Raw genomic sequence first — 18,505 nt, forward strand, 5'->3', positions numbered from 1 at the left:
AACTTGCCCTACACATTGAAACAGAGGTTATACTTAGCCTGAAGCCTGACATCAATGTAGAAGCTATTGTCAACCCAGAAATGAGTGCAGACAGTTTTGGAAACGGTGCAACACTTGTCAGCGCTCCTGACAGGATTTCGCATAGCCACTGGTGCACTGTCGCTCCCTGACCTTGCCCCAGTGGACAGCAGTGACCAACAGTGACCAGCGCTAGAACGCCGTCCGTAGATTAAGGAATCAGCACCCGAAGTTATGTTTTCATTTACTGTTTTGTGCTTTCAGCATCATTTCCTTCTCCTTCCATCCCACTTTTCTATTCAAATCAGCTCTCTAAAATGCTTTAGGTGGTTTATGAATATGCAAAAGAGATGACCACAACAGGGGGCGAAGTGGTCTTCTGGGTTGGCTTTAAATTATTGAAACTCATGTTGCTTTAAAGGGATTATTTTTCCAATCATGTCAGAATGGCTTCTCAAGGGTGAACGATCAAAAAAATGCAAAAGAAAAAAAAAAGAAAAAAGTTCAACTTTGAATAAATTGGCCTCCTGATTGGAGAAGTCTAATTTAAAATCTTAACGGTTCCCACTGAGTCTGTGAAGAACACCAACATGGCTGTGTGGCAGTTCAACAGTTTACACTTAAAGGGTGGAAGTTGCATGTTGTAGCTGAATATCCCTCAACTCGAGTGTGTTTGACAACGTAAGTAACTTTCAGTTAATGTGAATTCTGAGCCATTTTAAAAACATGACTCCTAATATTAGTATCAAAGGCTCATTCTGGGGTCATAAAATAACAACAATCCATACAAAATCACAGTAATGCGATGTTATTTCCAAAGTAATATCCAGGTAATAGCTCGGCATTTGTGTTTTTTGAATCAAAATGAATCATTTCAGTATTATTAAGTTGCAATACACCCTTCACCTAATGCCCCACACATATTTTCCATTATTACAAAGCTATGAATTGGTGATTGCTATGGAAGTAAGATGGTTTGACCTTACCGTTTATTATGATGACCTTATTGGAATGTAAAGTGTAGTAGTAGAGTTGTATTGTCATTGTTCAAGGAGCAAAGTCTTGCCAATTACATCCGTTACACCATATATTCATTTGTAGCCATGTCAGGTGAATGTAATTGAATGTCAGGTGCTTGAATCTAGTGTCACATTATGAGTAGTGTGCATGTGGACACATGTAGGAGAATGAGCTGCAGATCATTATGATGAATGCCTAATTTTCTTGTGTTATTTCGCTACAATTACAAATGTTTCCGTAATTGGTTCTTGTCACATTTTCTTGTGTTTGTGTCCTTTTGTGGTGTCTGTTATCAGACTCGTAGTAGCAGCCAAATCCTTCTGAGTCACTGTTTGTAACCTTTTCTTGTTTACGGTACCCTTTTACTATCAGACTGACCTTTCCTTTGTTGCATGGCTGTCTTTGTTATCCCGAGCTTTTGTCTGACCGGGCCTTTTGTCTGTGTATCCCCACTGTTCCAGGTGGATACCCTTCGCCATGTTATCAGCCAGACCGGAGGATACAGTGACAGCCTCGCAGCCAGCCAGATGTACAGTCCACAGGGCATCAACGTAAGACCTGTAAACAGTCCCTTTCTGTCCTTCTCTTACTTTGCTGTGATTTCTAGTCACAGGACGTGTGTGATATTGTGTCACCGTGTATGTCTGCACACTGGGATGCCACTTAGCAGAGTTTTCTGGGGTTGGGCTCTTGTCCAGCCAGTTGTGCCCCCTGCTCCTGCGTTGCCCTAGGTGGCAAGCAATGAGGCAGCTACCAGGCTGAGTAGCTGGACATGCTCCGAGTCTGTCAGAGGACATTAGTGTTAGCATGGCACCTGCAGTCGACAGAAGCAAGGGCACAGGTGTCGTCGTCTCTCCCGGTGCTGCTCTCGTGTTGGCACCGGAGGACAAGTTATACCTCTGTCCCCCTCCTCCAAAACTGGCTCCAAAAAAAGAAGGTTTTATCGAATAGAATAAGAATTATCGTCCTTTACAGGCAGAGCTTTGGTGACAAAGAGTGAGGCAAATGGCAATGAGTCACTGAGAACGACAAAGAACAACACACTGGGATTACCGGACATTTCCTTCCCCCCTAAAGATATAGCAGAGACGTTTACTTGGATGACGTCATTAAAAGCAAACGAAATCAAAAGGTCTGTTCCCTGGATTTCTATGGATTTTGATGCTACATATTACTGTATATCTCTAGCCTGTCAGAGTCTCTGTTGGGCAGGGCGTGGTGGGACAGGCCACACTGGAGGCGGCATGTTAGCATGTAGATCCACGGCGACAGGCTGTGCCAGGTTTAACAGAATCAATACGACAGTCACAGGGACAGAAAGAGCGGAGCTTTGGGCTAACAGTCCAAGCACATTGGTCAGATCATTCATCCACAGGAACAGCAGCACTGACAGCCAAGCCTGCAACACCCCCAGTGCTAAAATAAGAACGGATGTATGAAGCCAGTTACGGCATGCAACAGGCTCAACAGGAAATAAGGGTTTGATGCATTGTCCCGGTGTTTTAGAGTGGAAATATAATGAAAGTAGACAAAATATGGTCCGCATGTAAAAAAAAAGACTAAACTCCAAATAAGGGGTGAGAAGGAATTTGATCTTATTAGTAAACCAAATGTATGGAATTACTATTAGTCCATTACAAACAGAATTAAGCATTTGATTTTAATACAAAACACCCTGTAAAAAAAAAAAAAAGCAAAGAACTCTTCTAACATCTGAATGCAAATGCTATTCTGTTCCTACAAACAATGGATATATATGTATAATTCTCCTGGTTAGAAGACATAGAAGATGTAATGGTAATGAGGCTAATACATTTCCTACCAATCTGTTTCTATTAATGTGTAATTTCCCCCCAATAAATCATCAGAACTTATGTAATGAAACCAGAAATAGCAACAACAGCCAGTGGTATGACGTGCACATACTGTACTCTCCATACTGCCCGTCTAGTGTAAGCACTTTCGGTAAAAATACCAGATTTAAGCCACCGTGAAAAACTGAAACATCAGCCTTTGTCTTCCCTAATACACAGACGTGTGTTCTAAAAATACTTGGCCTCACACTTGCTGTTTTACAACAACGTGTGACAGTTTATTCGGAAATAGATTTTAGGCCATATCATCTCGCCCTAGTAGGAACACTTAGTCATGAAGACTCACTTTTAATATAAACAATAAAAGTGGCAATAAAAACAACGGCAGAGAGTATTATTGTTGATTATACGAGGCTGTTGTGGTGCTTTTATAATAATAGCGTACTTTAAACAGGAATTGCATGGAGTTGTGAATTAAGTGTTGATGCTTGTATTCATTGAGCACAGATGATGGGCTTTTTTTTTATTATTATTTATTTATTTCTGAGATCTACTGACTGAGCTATGATGGTTCACCTCTCGCTTTTTATCACCGAACAGCAATTACACCCCTTAAATTGCTAGTGGGTGTTGCCTCTCTCAGAGACTGGAAATGTTGAATAAGATGACAGACAGACAGTAAATAACAGGGTTTGGAAATAAGGGGCTGCCAAAGAACATTCCCTCTCTCTCTCCCTCTCCCCTCTCTCTCTCTCTCTCTCTCTCTCGCACACACACACTAATAGCGTGGAAATTGCAATTAATGTTTTTAATAGGTCTTTAGTTGAGCTTTTATCATGATTTGAGAAAGCTTCCATTTTAAAGAGCTAGTTTTTATTGTGATAATGTATTCTTTTATCAACCATCTCAGGGGTATATTCTGACGTATCCCGCGTCTCGTCTCGTCTCGTCGCTTCTTTTCATCTCATCTTCTTTTGACATTACTCCTATTGTTTGGGGGGAGAAATGAGGGATGTAGCGCAAGCACATTTATTTAATGAACAGTCCATAGAAAAGAGTTTTGTCAGATTTTCGGTGTTGACTGTTGGGAGAGTCCATGGACATTTTGTGGGTCAATCTGGTTTTACATTTTTGCATTTATTTTGTTTTTTCACAGTGATTTTATTGTGATACAGAGGACAGAGGTTCTGGCTGAGCATGTTAATTGCAAGCTTTTTAATGGAATGATGCATAAAAAAAAAAAACTAAATAGGGATAATAATGGAAGATCATTTTATTAGAAATGAGTGTCTGACTGTACACGGTGTGACCATTAAGCTAATTATTTTCTGTCTTATTTTGACAGACAAATGGGGGCTGGCAAGACGCTCCGACTCCTTCGTCAGTGACATCGCCCACAGAAGGACCCGGGAGTGTTCATTCGGATACTTCCAACTGAATACATCCATCTCTACACCTCATCCACGGAAAAGTAAAGAAAAACATAGACTGACCTTGCTATTCACAGTATTAAACAAAGGAATTCACCGTTTCACAGTTTGGAGAGTTACTGTGAAATCTTAACAGAAAGAAAATAAATATCATTTCCTCTGGTTATAACGTTGGACATTTGGGATACAAATAAAAAGTTTGACAAGAAAAAAACAAAAACAATGCCGTAAATATTGGAGACCTTTGTACAGATTTCACATTATATTCGGAGGGCTGGGGTTCCGCATTCACTCGTAATGTTTTCACTCATTATGGTGAAAATGACGCGGTCAATTAACGAAAAATCAAATCGTTGGTTTTATCTGAAAATACTTCATTCTACCTCTCAGCCACTAAAAAAAGTAGAAAAAAATGTCAGTGACCATTATTTGTTTTGTAAAAATGAAACTTTTGTCTTTGCAAGCAAGGGGCACATCTTCTTACTTACATTTTGTTGTCTCTCCCCTACTCTATGGTACGCCATTTAGACTTAAATATTGCTCAGTTGTTTACAATGTGTGCTTGATAAAAGTATGTCCATCTTCCCCTCTGTCTCTGACGAGACAAAACAAGAGTTCCGTCAGGCGATTTTACCTCTAAGGTAACCCTGTGAAGTATGCTATCTGTAAAACAATGAATAAATACGTGTCATTAAAATCGGAACAAGCTTGACATCATTCATTAAGATGTAAAATCAAATCGTTTGACGCCCTGTTCGTTTTGGTCGTGCATCAAATTGGTGTGGTGAGGAAAATCTTCGATTTGCGCCATCGCCACTGCAGTGGAAGAGTTGTTAACAATGCCAAACTGCTGATGTAACCAAAACAAAACTGTCAAGAAAGTGTGTCAGCATGAAGCCAGTCCCAATACATTATTCCATCTTATACCCACAGCCTTGTTTCTTTTTTCCTGCTCATTTAAAATCCCCATCTTCTGTCACTCACCTTTGGTGCTACCGTCAAGCGAATAACAACAACAGGAATGTCCCACGAAGAGAAATACGACAAAATAAGTCACTTTCTACTGAAAGCAAAGTTTGTCAAGGACACCTGTAACTGAGTTTGTTTTCAGTACTATGAACCGCAGTCCACTTCAACCGGGAAGTCGTTATGGTTTTGAGAGTTTTGCGTGCTTACACGGTGGATTCCTTGCTCCTGAAAGTCCAGGGATGCTTGTAGCTTGGAGCCACCGATCGCCGCTGCAGAAGAAGCGTCTGGATGCACCCAAACTGCTGCTCAGCTGTGGACACTTTGATGTAAAGATAATGTTATGTTTCACATTCTGTTGAACTGTGTCCTATCCTGGGTGTCCATTTATACATAAATCAATATATTACTCCGCTGGTACTGCTTTAGTAACCCGAGAACTGACACCAAACAAATGTAGACTTTTCGATTAATGCTTGTCACTACTATCAACCTGATTCTTTTTTTTCTTTTCTTTTTCCAGTATGAAACATTTATGAAGATTGTAAATGTTAACCATTAAGCACTAAAGAGGAGACAAGTCATTATGTCAAATAATGTGTTTTCTGAGCAGTCTAACATTGTTTATAGACACCTTTTATGTTGTGTGGCCTATTTGTTTTTTTGTCGTTTTTTTTTTTATTGTTATGCTAAATGTTGGCTATTATGTTTTGCTTTCCTACTCTCGTGAATTAGCTCATGAACTTTCAACATGTGTTTATGTGCACCATTGTGCTTGACTTGCTTTGTTGGAAAGGGTTTTCAACACATTAAAAACGATATGTCATACAGCGAGACCGTACATCAGTGGGGGTTTTTATTACGGAGTTTACGAGAGAGCAAAGACTCGGCCATTACACAAATGCATCAGTGGTGTGACGGTAATCACAGTCACTTAAGTGATAAGTAAAAGTCAACCAAGGTTAGTGACGGCCAGCAGACTTCCCCTCTTACAGCTGTGCATGCTCTTCTCTCTTCCATAGTGGCTGCTGTCCAGCAAGTTTGTGTATATGCACTCAGAAAGACACACACACACACACACACACACACAAGGACACAGCCATGCACACTCTGTTAAATCCAAGCAAGCAAGAAAGAAAGAAAGCCACAGACGCATAGAGCTATCGTGGCAACTTTCATAACTGTGTAGAAACCCACAGTTAACTCCCTCATCTAACAAAGGACAATGCTGGCTGGAACAAATCCCATAAAAAAAAACAAGACAAACAAAACAGTAAAAGTCTGCAACACTTATGACACAAGTCTGTTGCCAATAAAATATAAACCTTTTTTTTCTTTTAAATAATGAACATAAAGTTGGATGACATGGAAACAAAAGTGGGATTTCTTTTGTGGATGAAAACAGAGACACATGGTAGATTTTTAATCGCTTTTTGATTAATAGTGGATGTCTATAGTAAAGAAAGACAAATAAGGGAAGGAATCCTCAGCTTATTTGGGTCATTTTCCCGATTTTTCTTTTTTTGGGGGGGTAAATATCAAAATCTAATAAAAGATGGACGAGAAGAAGGCCATGTGTTGTGAGCTTCTTCCCGCAAACACGGCAAACGCAGCCGCTGACATTATCTGGTCGGACAGTTGCATGTCGTGCAGAATTACTTTCAAAACAACTGAATATTTATAATTGGGCAAACAACAGGGGTGAGGGTGTGAGGAAGCAGTTGGCAGTAAAGTCTGCGGATGGTCACAGGCCTTGACTGTTGAGTGAGTGTGAAATGCCAAAGCTGTGCTGCTCCTCTGCACCCTGAGGGCAGCGAAAGAACCAGTCTGCTCTCACCGACAGAGACGGCTTCAAAAACAATCTGACAAGACTTCATCTTCTGGCTTGTGCAACATTGTTCAGTGATTATCCCAACATCAAGTCTGCTGCACTCTCCTGTGGAGCACAAACTGCTTTTCTGGAATACGTCGCACGGGGGGGATTGTTGGCTGCTTTCGGGTGGCAGACAACAAAACAGTAAACTCGAAGCACCGCCTCCTTCCTCTGAGGTGATGGCACTGTGTAGACTTATTGAAATCTAGTGCTGCTGTTGACATCTGCCTCCCCAGCTGTCTCTGCACCGCTGTTTGTAATTACAGCTGCCGTGTAAGAGCATGGGTGGGTGGCCCAGACACCTTGTCTCCCCCCCTCGATAGAGGCCAGCAGCCTGCTCTAATGTGCAGTGACATGACAGCCAAGACCCTGCTGCTGCTGCTGCTGCTGCTGCTGCTGCCGGACTCACTTGACCACACGAGTCCCTGGGTGGTTCATCCAGAATTCACTCATTCACACACTGTTCGACAGACAGATTATATTGTGCATGTGAAAAACAAAAAAAACAGGGTGTGGTGTCTTTAGGTCTCTTAAATTACAGGCCTGTGAGTCTTTTTTATTTCTCTTGTTTTGGAAAACACGATGGGAAAATGTGTGAGAATGCATTTGGAGGGTGTACAATTCAAAAGTATGACATTACATGATGCACATAATGGTTTGGTTAGAACAAAAAACAAAAGGGTGGCCCTACTGTTTGTCTCCTTCCACAAGGTGGCGATGTTCACACATTTTGTGAAAAGACTCCATATGCTCCACAGAAATTACACTATTATTATTTACAGCTGCGTTCGATGTAATCCGGCGTGATGGCAGATGCTATAGATGAACAAGACTTGAACTGTTATTTCTGGATTGGGTGTAATCTTGGTGTGTTGTTGTGAAATGCTATGCTTGCAGTTGTGATTATTCAAAGAAGGATAATGGTATGAAAACTGTTTGATAGTGTTAAAGATGATCATTTTTATAATGATTTCTCCCTGCCACGAAAAAAAAAACCAAAACAAAAATTAAGAAGTAGGAGCATCATAAATATGGCTCAATTCAAAGGTATCCATACATTTAAACTACATTTAAATGTGTTTTTAAAGAAAATACACTTTTATACAGTTTGTCTTTTGATCCACTGCTGTTGAGCAAATATTGTGAGTTTGTTAGATGGATAATATTTCAGTCGCAAGATTTCTGTTACCTCAATTTTCTTTGCACTTATTTGCATTTAACATTTATTGACATGCAATACATTTTCCACCTCCTGCAAATGTAAAACATTGTCAAAATTCAAGATTCTCATTCAAATCTCAACACATTTCTGATTTGTATGCAATAGCTCAACTTTTCTGCTTCCAGTCATATTTCACAAATTCAAACTAGGCACAGAGCCTAAAGTATTTGCTATTGAAACATCTGTCTTTCTTGCTATATATTACTTTAAACTCAAGGTCCAGCTTTGTAACACGTTGTCACAAAGTAGTGGTCATTTTACACAACGTGGCCTCCTCCCAACATAACATTGGGTCCGCCTAAACAGTAGCATGTGTTGTGTTGCAGCGCCCCCAGTGGTCGATGGTGGTTGGTAGCATGGCACCGCCTGCAGCCTGTAGGGGGCGTGTCGTGAGCGCGTAATCTGGCTCTTCCTTTTCTCTTTCTCTTCTCACATCACACGATGCCGACTCAGCCAGCGCGGGGGAAACACACTCCTCTCTGCCGCCTTTGCTCCTCCTCCTCCTCCTCCCCCCTCTCCTCTCCTGTGGAAACTCATTCCACCACTTTACTGTGAGACAAGATCCTTTTTTGTGTCGATGGAAAACAACATGGCAGACGTCGCCGTCCTATCCAAGCGAGGAAGCGACAGGATCGTGGTAATTTAATAAAAAGACGCGCTGCACCATCGCGTGCAGCTGCACACCGAAAACTTTCCTTTCCACCGCCTGCGCAATCCTACAACTTTACTCATTAGATTTGTTGCCACGCGGCCGATTTGGTGCAGATAAAAAGTAGATTTAATGAAAAAACTTTGTTATTGTTTTTTTTTTTTGTTGACATTTCTTCCCCAGATCGACGATGACTGGCCGGGCTACAGTGTAGACCTCTTCAGCCATCCAGCTCACTACTCCGGAGATTTAGACAGTGTCATCGTTCCGCATGGCGTTATTATGGACAGGTACAAACACAGTAAAATAACTCACATGTGATCTTTACTTCTGTGTGTGCGCTCACAAAACCATAAAACCACCAAGCCCCATCAAAACGCCAACCAGATGTTTCTGCTGGGCTGGGTTTTTAAGCACTGAACAGAGATCTAGGACAGATTTGTGGGGAATTGCGTAATTCAGACTCTGTGGTGTGATTACAAACCACTAACGTCTTTAAGATGATTTGTGTGAAGCTGAAACAATCTGACAATAAAACTAACAGCTCATTGACAGGCCAATATAAAGCAGTGTATGATGGGAGAGCTCTGACACGCGCAGTCCTCTATGATGAGTGTCATTTTTAATACACCGTACATTTCAATGTGAATGTGAATCACTTCAGTGCATCCATCAAATTACAATCTATGTGTACATGGTCACCAATAATCTGATTATTGACCTAATTCTATAGACATGTTTACATTCATTTCTATATTCATGTTTACCAGTATTATATAAAGATACTTGAATGAAAGTACAAGTATCTTACCAGAAAATGACTTTGGAAGAAGTTGAAATGACTTTTATATAATATTACTTAAGTAAAAGTATATGACATTTACTGCACTTGTGTCAAAAGCCTTATATAAAATATAGTAAAAGTATTAGAACCATGATGTTTACATTTTACGCAGTATAATCCAATTAATTTTCACATCTACAATATATCCACTGCTGTGAAAACACACAAGGGTGTTATAATCTGAAGATAATCTACATTACTGTAGGTTTTAAAATCCTGAATCCATGTCCAAATCCACTGTCCTTGAGTTGTGTTGCACACAGCAAAACAGACACACACATTACCTCTTCATTGCTGAAATAATAATCCAGCATTCGTGTAACACAGCAAATTAATACTATAACCCTTATTATATTTACATTAAGTCCACAACTCTGAAAATGTAGTAATCTGATTACAGTGTTTTCATGTTTTACATAATGTGATTTGGATTCTTTACGTGTCTGATTATAGCTGACACCAGTTTTGACCTTACTCGGGCTATGTCGCTGTAATTAGAAAATGCTGTTAACATAGTAGTGGTTTATTCAGACCATTGTTTTAATCTGGTAATCTGATCATGTAAACATAGTCAGTGACAGACAGTATTTGGTAAGGGTTTTGGTGACAACACTGTAATAGATATGGAAATATCAATACTCTCAGTTGTAACCTGTCACTTTATTGTAAAAAATCACTTGTAATCAACTGCTGTATTTACTTTTATTTCACAAGGACGGTGTCTATTATTCTCCTGACTCATCAGTTTGTTGTTGTCAGAAAATGGTGGACACTGGCTTGTGTAATTCCCCACACTCCAAAGTGACATTATTAAGGCACGTTTGTCTGACAGAGATAAATATAAGATCTTAATATTTATATATACAGTATATTTTTATATATATATATACATATCATATATATGTGATATGTGTGGCTTTTAGAATATGTGCTGCAAATATATAAAAATGTCAATGACAGAGCAGAATTTAAGTTATTTTGCTTGTGTTAGAAGGATTTGCTGCAGCTTTTCTGAGCCACACTGTTACAAAAGTGACTATTCAAGCTTTATTTGAACTGAGTCTGTGTTGTCCTGTCCTGAACAGACAGACCACAGCTTTACTCTTGAGGACTACAGATATTACAGATTCACATTTTGCGTCGTTTGCAGGACAGAGCGGCTTGCTCGTAACATCATGGACGACCTGGGAGACCACGACCTTGTGGTGCTGTGTGTGCTTAAAGGAGGCTACCAGTTCTGTGCTGACCTGGTGGACAAGATCAAGGCTCTCAGCCGCAACTCCACTCGGACAATCCCCATGAGGGTCCACTTCATCCGTCTCAAGAGTTACATGGTAAGCATTTGTTGATTGATTTGTGTGTAGGCAATAACGTAACATAATACCACACAACACAATAACAGTACAATTTAAGTGCAGAATAAAAAGAGACCATGCTAAAGGAGATGACGCGATGAGTTCCCATGATGGTGTGTGTTCTATACTACAAGGCATACTCTCTGTAATATTCCACTTACCTTCTGTATAAGCCTGTGGGGGCAGTGTTATGAGCTGTGGTTGCTTCAGTCATTAGATTACAATGTCATGTGGCCAAAAAGAGGTCAGCTTTGGACCAGAAATCATTGATTGGCTAAAACTGAGAAAGATTGGCTTAGGTTGCAAGAGTCATCATGTTCACACATTGATTGGCCACCACAGTCTCCGACCGTGTTCGGAGGAGAGTGGAAAAGCGCCATAAAAGCACGGCCAAATCACCTGAAGAAAAGCTTTTTCACCGAGACCGTCCCTCCTTAACTCTTTTGCACTTTATAGACAACTATCTACTGGCCTAAGGGCATTTTCATCCTAGTATTTTGTCTTACTATGCCGCTAAGATGGCGATGGTCACCAAACAGGATTTAATTGTGTAGGAATATGAAATGACAATAAAGTACCTACGTACATAACTGGTGGAAGAAAATCCAGGTATTATCCTCTGTAGGTTGGATTATCTGCCTAGATCATTCACCCCCCCCGACCCCTTTGTTTCACATAACAACTTTCAAGACTAAATACCTGCATTTTTCCACCAGTTATTCAGAATTGAAGAGGCCTCTTGAATGACATGTGGTGGAACATCATCCAGTTGTTGTATGACTGAGAAACTTCCATTGAGAATGTATGCTGGAGAAGACTGTGGTCCAACTTCATAAACACAGATTAAGGCAACGTGCCTAAGCTCATTGAAGCAATGTAACAGTGAAAGAACATCATAATCAAAGCTAAAGGTGGTCCTTGAGTGTGTGATTTGTCAGTGTGTTTTCTACATTATGACAGCGTGGGTGTAGTTTCGGATTACCTCGTGCTTTAAAGTACTTTGACGTGAAGTTAAATGTAAAATAAAACATTGGAATCTAATCAAATTGCGGCCGACTTAGCATCAAAGTTGAAAAGACATCTCATTAAATGAATCTTATTATGTCACTGATATTATTGTAACTTTAGTCAAACACATTTAAACATTAAGTGGGAAACAATATCATTAAATCTTAAAATGATCATTATTCTTACAGAATGACCAATCGACAGAGGATCTACACATAGTTGGAGCGGAGGATATGACGTTTTTAACTGGAAAGGTAATAACCGTCTTCTTATCCGCATCTTTTGAAACCGCTCTTTATCCTAAGAGCATCATTATGAGCCATAAGAGGGTGATGATCAGTGGCAGCCTCAAGAGGGCAGCCTTTCCTCTATCTGTCATCTCTCTCTCTCCCTCTTCCTTGCTGAGAAAATGGTTCTGCACTTCCTCAAGGGAGATCAAATATGGCAGCGGTGATGATCAGATATCAAATGTCGCAATATGACGGCTAATCACATTTCCCACTTAATCTCGGCGGAGGGGAAAATGTAAAAAATGCATGATATACAGAGAGCTGCTATCAGATCAGAGTGGATCAGGACGGTGGTGACTGGGGTCTAGTTGTGACAGACTCATTCCTCATCTGCATGTCTTGTTATCGTACGATCAAACTCAGTGTATCATGTGTGTATGTGCTGTTCTGTTAAAGGGACAGCCGACTTTACCGTGTCCTACGTCACTATAGTAATGTGTCACACTGACAAAGAAAACATTTGAACATCCATAACTATGTGTTCTCTATCGTTAACCGATCTGCTGATGTATTTATAACTTTGCCAAAGAGGTTACATTTTCCTGGCATATGTCTGCGCAGGGGCCACATGGTGGTGTTGTGGTTAGCATCGGTTAGCAACTGGTTCGAGATGTGAACACTCTAAATTGACCGTAGACGTGAGAGTGGACGGCTGTTTGTCTCTGTGTGGCCCTGCGATAGACTGAACGAATGGAAAAATGAATGTCTGCGTGATTGTGAGAATAATCTTTCTCGAGGAAGTAGGTTACAGCCCATGGCAGAAATGATGGAATTCTGTCAGTGATCCAGGTTCAGGATATGTGATTACATGTTCTATTAAATGTTAATTATAATATCCTAGGGCAGGCATGTCCAAAGTACGGCCCACGGGCCACTCGCGGCCCTCGGTCAGATTTTGTATGGCCCGCAGCTTCTCTTTTATAATGTATGATTTATCACTAGGAGTGACGGAGTGGGACAGAAAATCAACCCCAGTTATGTGTCATCTCCATTAGCTCAGCTGGTTGGGAGTTGGGTTTATAACCCAGCTGGGACAAACAGATTCACCTCAGATTATGTTATTATGATATCTGACTCCAGATGTGAGTCATTTGTTCGCTCCTGTGCGGCTTAGATTTGGTTACATTGCCATTTAAAATGACAATTGTATATAAAACAGTGCATTTTTATGTTAGAGATAATTAGAGAAAGAAAAATGCACAGGATGCTTTCATTTATGGCATCGGAGTGGCACTAATGTTGGTCGGGACACAAACGGGACATTTGCCAGGTGAACTTTTCATCAGTTCATACCTGCTCGTACTGTTTATGTGTGTGTTTGGGTGTGTACGCACAGGGATGAACTACTTAGCCGCTACTACTACAGGAGTCATACGTCGGTGAGTGAGAGTTCTGGGTATTATAAATCAGCACAACACATAGACAGACAGACACACTCACAAGTGCACACACACATGCACACACGCACGCACACACACACACACACATACGCCCTGTAGCTAGGCGTGGCATAGATGCCTGAAACATGAATAGGACATGAGGTAGTAAAGCCTGAGTCACTGACTCTGTTGGCTGCTTTTCTCTCGGTATTTAAAGTGTACATGTGAATTCCCTGAGCTCCCTGTGATGTACAACTAAATTTAGTCGCCTGTTTGTGACTAAACTGTTAGAGTGTTCTTGCTGGAAGAGCTGAGGTCATTGTGGAAAAAAAGGAATATGTGACATAGTTCACATTATGCCTCTGCTTTCCTTCTGAGTAGAGGACGCGCAGTCACTTCCCCTTTTTTTTTAAACGTACAGTGTGTGTGTGTGTGTGTGTGTGTGTGTGTGTGTGTGTGTGTGTGTGTGTGTGTGTGTGTGAGACCTCATCATTGGTTTCCTTGAACTTTGATATTTTTTGATGGGATGGGACAGACACAGCCAGTTAGACTTAAGATATTTCATTCTTGTATATTGTCGTATGGTTTAATCCACTGAATAAGTATGAATAATGAGGTTTAAATCAAAGCATGGCTGCGTGCACGGATGAATCCCTTGTTTGAAAATGAGAGTAAACGTTGTACAGTTACACAGAGGTTTGTTTAACGTGAGCTATCTAAGCTTAAGCGAAGCTTAGACTGTGACTCCTCATATAAATAGTGCCCAGTTGTCTCCAGTCGATTAGACAAACATTTGCACAATTCCAGCTATTTTAGCGAGACATCCAATGCAGCACTGGTGGAAAACAGATTTCCAGTCTGGACGAGGCTGACATTTATCTGCCGTGTTCATTTCCTTGTGTAATCACTGATTTCATAAAATGTAATAAACGCCTTACTGATGCAGCTCTTGCTTCAGTACATGTGGAGGATGTTTCAACACTCCTCCTTTTTACGCATTTTCAGTTGTTTTCATTTTCTTTTCGATCATGAAATGTGTCGAGTGTTGTTGTTGTTTTTTTTTTAACTCAGCTTGAAAAGTGTGCATATTTGAAAACCTTCTGTTGTTATCAATGGGTAATTGTTTTCTTCTCTCCCTCTGTCTTCCCCGACATGCTCTCGTAAGAACGTACTGATTGTGGAGGTAAGTCGAAGTTTTCCTCTTCACCAACCTGAGTTCAATATGAAGACAGGTTGAACTGACCTATATTTGGAAAATAAAGGAGTGTTTTGTTTTTCCTTTCCTTGTATGACCATTAAATGTCCTGGTTAGCACAGTCATGTAGTGGGCAAATGACATTCACAGGAAATCAATTTGGTCATTTAATTACTGTGCTCAGATATTACAGGATTTTGAAACAGCCATTGCTCAACAACCATGCCATGAATCATCAATTGCCTATGGGCACAAAGTAATGGAAATTTGATTGTATTTTCAAATGAACCCTTTAAGTATTTGTTTATTTATGACGTTGACTAAACATTGGATGACATTTTAATGTAAAACTTCAACTATTAACTATTTTATTTTTGAAAGTAGTCGGTCATATGAACCCACAGGTACAATGACTCAATATAGTGTACCTGTGGCTCACTTTATTATTGGAACACATTCAGAAAATACCGGAAATGTGTATGCAGTTTTAAAACAACACATTTTTCAGTGGGGAAAAAAAAAACAGCCTCTTCAGGTTAAAGTGTCAAATATTTCTGTGGCTCTTGTAAACCTGGAGTGTGACCCTCATTAATGTCACTGGTAAAACCTGTGTTTGTCCTACTATTTAATGGCGACAAATATCGGCTGTGAAAGTTTCAGTCACACTGTTCCAATCCAAATTCCAATGATCACATAATTTGACAGTCAAAGCTGGCGGTGGACTTTTACACAGTACTGCAAGTGTTTTTTATCACAATAAAAATGACTTAGTACATGGTAGAGCCTATATCTAGTGAATGAGTGTACACGGTGTATTATGTTGACCTACATCTACATGACAAATATGTGACAAAGCCTACTTCCGTGGTTTCACTCCACCACTACATTTACCTCTTCCCAATGCAAGAAGTCAATAGACTTACTGTAAAACATCACATGACAGTTTTTAATTCCCTTTTAGGAGTGAAGTGCATTTGGAGAATTCTCATAAATGTTACGTAATACACGCACACTGTGATCAACTTCTTCCTCCTTTTCACTCCAGCGTGAAGTGAATCTAATGTTTTCCTTTTCTGTATTAGCATTCTGCTGCTCTCTCCTTCCTCTTTACTTTTGTCCTTTTCTTGCAGGCCATCGTAGGCACTGGAAAGACGATGAAAACTCTTCTGAAGCATGTTGAAGGCTTCAGGCCCAAAATGATCAAAGTAGCCGGGTAAGTTGAAGCTGACATGAGAATAAGTAAAACAAAAAAAACAAAAACACTTATTTCCCCCCTGTCTAGTCTAGACAGAAATGCTATGGTTTTAAAAATAATACCACCCTTTGACATTCAGCACAACAGGTAGGAATGGTTATCATATGATAATGTCTGCTTTTATTTCCCCCAGCTTGCTTGTGAAGAGACTGCCACACAACACAGCATGCCTCCCTGACTGTATGTACCTTACCAAGCCTTTCATGTGATTATTAGTCAGTAGTTCTTTCACATTTAAAACAATTGTTGCAGCTTGGTAGACAATGAGTCAGTGGGCTGTGCAGATACTTGCAGTCACTATTCCTCTTTGTCCTTGTTTTCTAGACATCGGCTTTGAGATACCCAATCGTTTTGTGGTTGGCTATGCTTTAGACTACAATGAATATTTCAGAGACCTCAATGTAAGTCAGTGCCTGTTTTTTGATTTAAGACAACAGCTTCTCTGTTTTAAAGTAACACAATGTAGGATTTACTCTCAGGTTTGGTGTACCGCCGTTTTCGGCAGTGCTGTCCCTAAATACACCAGACTCCTCTGTTTAATGTTGAGATTAACGCATGTCTTCAGGATTTTTTAAGTCTTTTTAACTGGTCTACAGCTCGGCATTGTTCGGTTTGATGCTTGTGTTGGACGTCGCGTCCATGACTCCTCCAGTGGACCGCAGTCTGTCGACGTCACATTTAGCAATCAGACTCACCAGAGTCAGGTACTAAAAAAATCACCAGGTATTATCCCTAATGGAAAAGCAAAAAAAAGTGCAGAGTCCAGTCGTGCTGGAACTGTGTCACGGAAAAGCGCCAATAGTGCCAGAATAGGCGATGCAACCTGCTCAGGCTTTGACAGAGGTGCCATTCAGCCTTTTGTAAGTTGAAAATCATTTTGGAGACACTATTTTGAAGGTTGAAATCCCACACTGTGTTACTTTAAAGTCATTCAGAGCTACCTGAATGTCTCACATGCATCAAATGAAGTGTTTTTGTATTACATGTAGAATTTTTTCTGATTCTCCAATGTGATTCCCAATTTGCAGCATATCTGCGTGATCAGCGAAAATGCGAAGATGAAGTACAAGATTTAAAGGAGAGGGCTGCACACACAGAGGCAACTGTCACACAGATGTCATCTCACAGCAAGCCTGAGCATTTTCCTTCAAATGCCATGCACTCAAAGTTCAGCTGCTACTGTGATATCTGATCTTAGGCATGTTTTATTTTTTTACCCAGTAAACGTATCTGAAAAGTTTAACATGTAACTGATTTTAGTAAATTGAAGGCTTTACATGGTTTAAATATGCAACTTCCTTTTGAAGTTTACTGACTCTCGTGTAAAATGTTTAACTCTCTCAAACTTTTACTGTGAGCCTGAGTGTGTAAAGAGCTTAATCTATAGGACAACTAGGAATGTGATGGATTGTTTTAGGTCAACATGTGATGAGGTAAAAGAGGAATCTTGGTGTTACTTTTTAAAACTAAAGGGAGCAGTTTTTGTTTGTTTTTAAATACATCCTATTGTCTTCAGCTGTACATTCCTTTTTTTAATGTTTCATTAAGTGCATTAACTACCTCTTTGTGTGTTACCCAGTATTAGGTTTAACATAAAATAAAGTATTTTTAACATATGTGTGTAACCTGATTTATTCACATATTCTCTACTGATCACAAAAATTGTTTAAAGAGTTATTGGAGTTTCATAGTGAAAGGTGTGTTTATGTAATTTATTTCTGTGATGATATGGTTTTGTGTTGATGACCCTGTTATAACAGAGAAGAATCAAAACTAATAGGACATGCGAAAGATGTGCTGCATTTTACTGCTTTAACTGGTAAAGTATTGGGTAGTTTCATTTATAAAGCACAGCTTTTAATGATAGCTGATCATATGTTTTGTGACATGGAAACGGTTCAAAGACGTACAATAGTTGAGTGTACAATAGTTGAATGTACTTTGTTTATTTCTTTTACTTTCAGTGGAAGTAGAACTGGCTGGACAGGACAGCTTTGTGAAAGTCTCCTCCCTGAAGTGACCTCTGCAACAAAAGCTGCCAATCCTAAGAACAGGTGGCCCCTTATGTTGGAGAGGAATAAAGGGGGACATTTGTCGCAGGCTTGAGAATCCCAGCATTTATTAGTCTGTGGCTTGCAATATGCTTCAGACTGCCACTGTAGTACAGGTGTGTCGACATTCAATTCT

At 40.0% G+C, this 18,505-nt stretch overlaps 2 protein-coding genes across 4 annotated transcripts in view; both read left to right on the forward strand.

The window, feature by feature from the left end:
- pbx1a (pre-B-cell leukemia homeobox 1a) overlaps positions 1 to 6,082 on the forward strand; it is a 49,885-nt gene extending 43,803 nt beyond the window's left edge. Inside the window, exons 8-9 of one of the 3 annotated variants that reach the window (XM_044022001.1) lie at positions 1,500 to 1,598; positions 4,198 to 6,082. In XM_044022001.1, the coding sequence (XP_043877936.1) occupies positions 1,500 to 1,598; positions 4,198 to 4,290 (192 nt within the window). In that variant the 3' untranslated portion in view covers positions 4,291 to 6,082. The remainder of the gene's footprint in view (positions 1 to 1,499; positions 1,599 to 4,197) is intronic. The other 2 variants (XM_044022010.1, XM_044022018.1) reach the window with 2 other exon arrangements.
- A 2,674-nt stretch (positions 6,083 to 8,756) lies between these two features.
- On the forward strand, positions 8,757 to 17,934 carry prtfdc1b (phosphoribosyl transferase domain containing 1b). Its single transcript, XM_044022032.1, has 9 exons — positions 8,757 to 8,980; positions 9,176 to 9,282; positions 10,987 to 11,170; positions 12,388 to 12,453; positions 15,034 to 15,051; positions 16,194 to 16,276; positions 16,452 to 16,498; positions 16,643 to 16,719; positions 17,347 to 17,934. Exons 1-9 carry the CDS (start codon positions 8,921 to 8,923, stop codon positions 17,392 to 17,394), a joined length of 690 nt encoding a protein of 229 aa, XP_043877967.1. The 5' UTR covers positions 8,757 to 8,920; the 3' UTR covers positions 17,395 to 17,934.
- Positions 17,935 to 18,505: the final 571 nt, after the last annotated feature.

The sequence above is a fragment of the Solea senegalensis genome, linkage group LG1, assembly GCF_019176455.1.
Source record: "Solea senegalensis isolate Sse05_10M linkage group LG1, IFAPA_SoseM_1, whole genome shotgun sequence".
Taxonomy (NCBI): domain Eukaryota; kingdom Metazoa; phylum Chordata; class Actinopteri; order Pleuronectiformes; family Soleidae; genus Solea; species Solea senegalensis.

Coding starts and splice junctions, on each gene's coding strand:
- prtfdc1b (XM_044022032.1), top strand. CDS start 8,921: ATGGAAAACAACATGGCAGACGTCGCCGTCCTATCCAAGCGAGGAAGC. Junction 16,499..16,642: donor CACAGCATGCCTCCCTGACT/GTATGTACCTTA, acceptor CTTGTTTTCTAG/ACATCGGCTTTGAGATACCC. Junction 16,720..17,346: donor AATATTTCAGAGACCTCAAT/GTAAGTCAGTGC, acceptor CCCAATTTGCAG/CATATCTGCGTGATCAGCGA.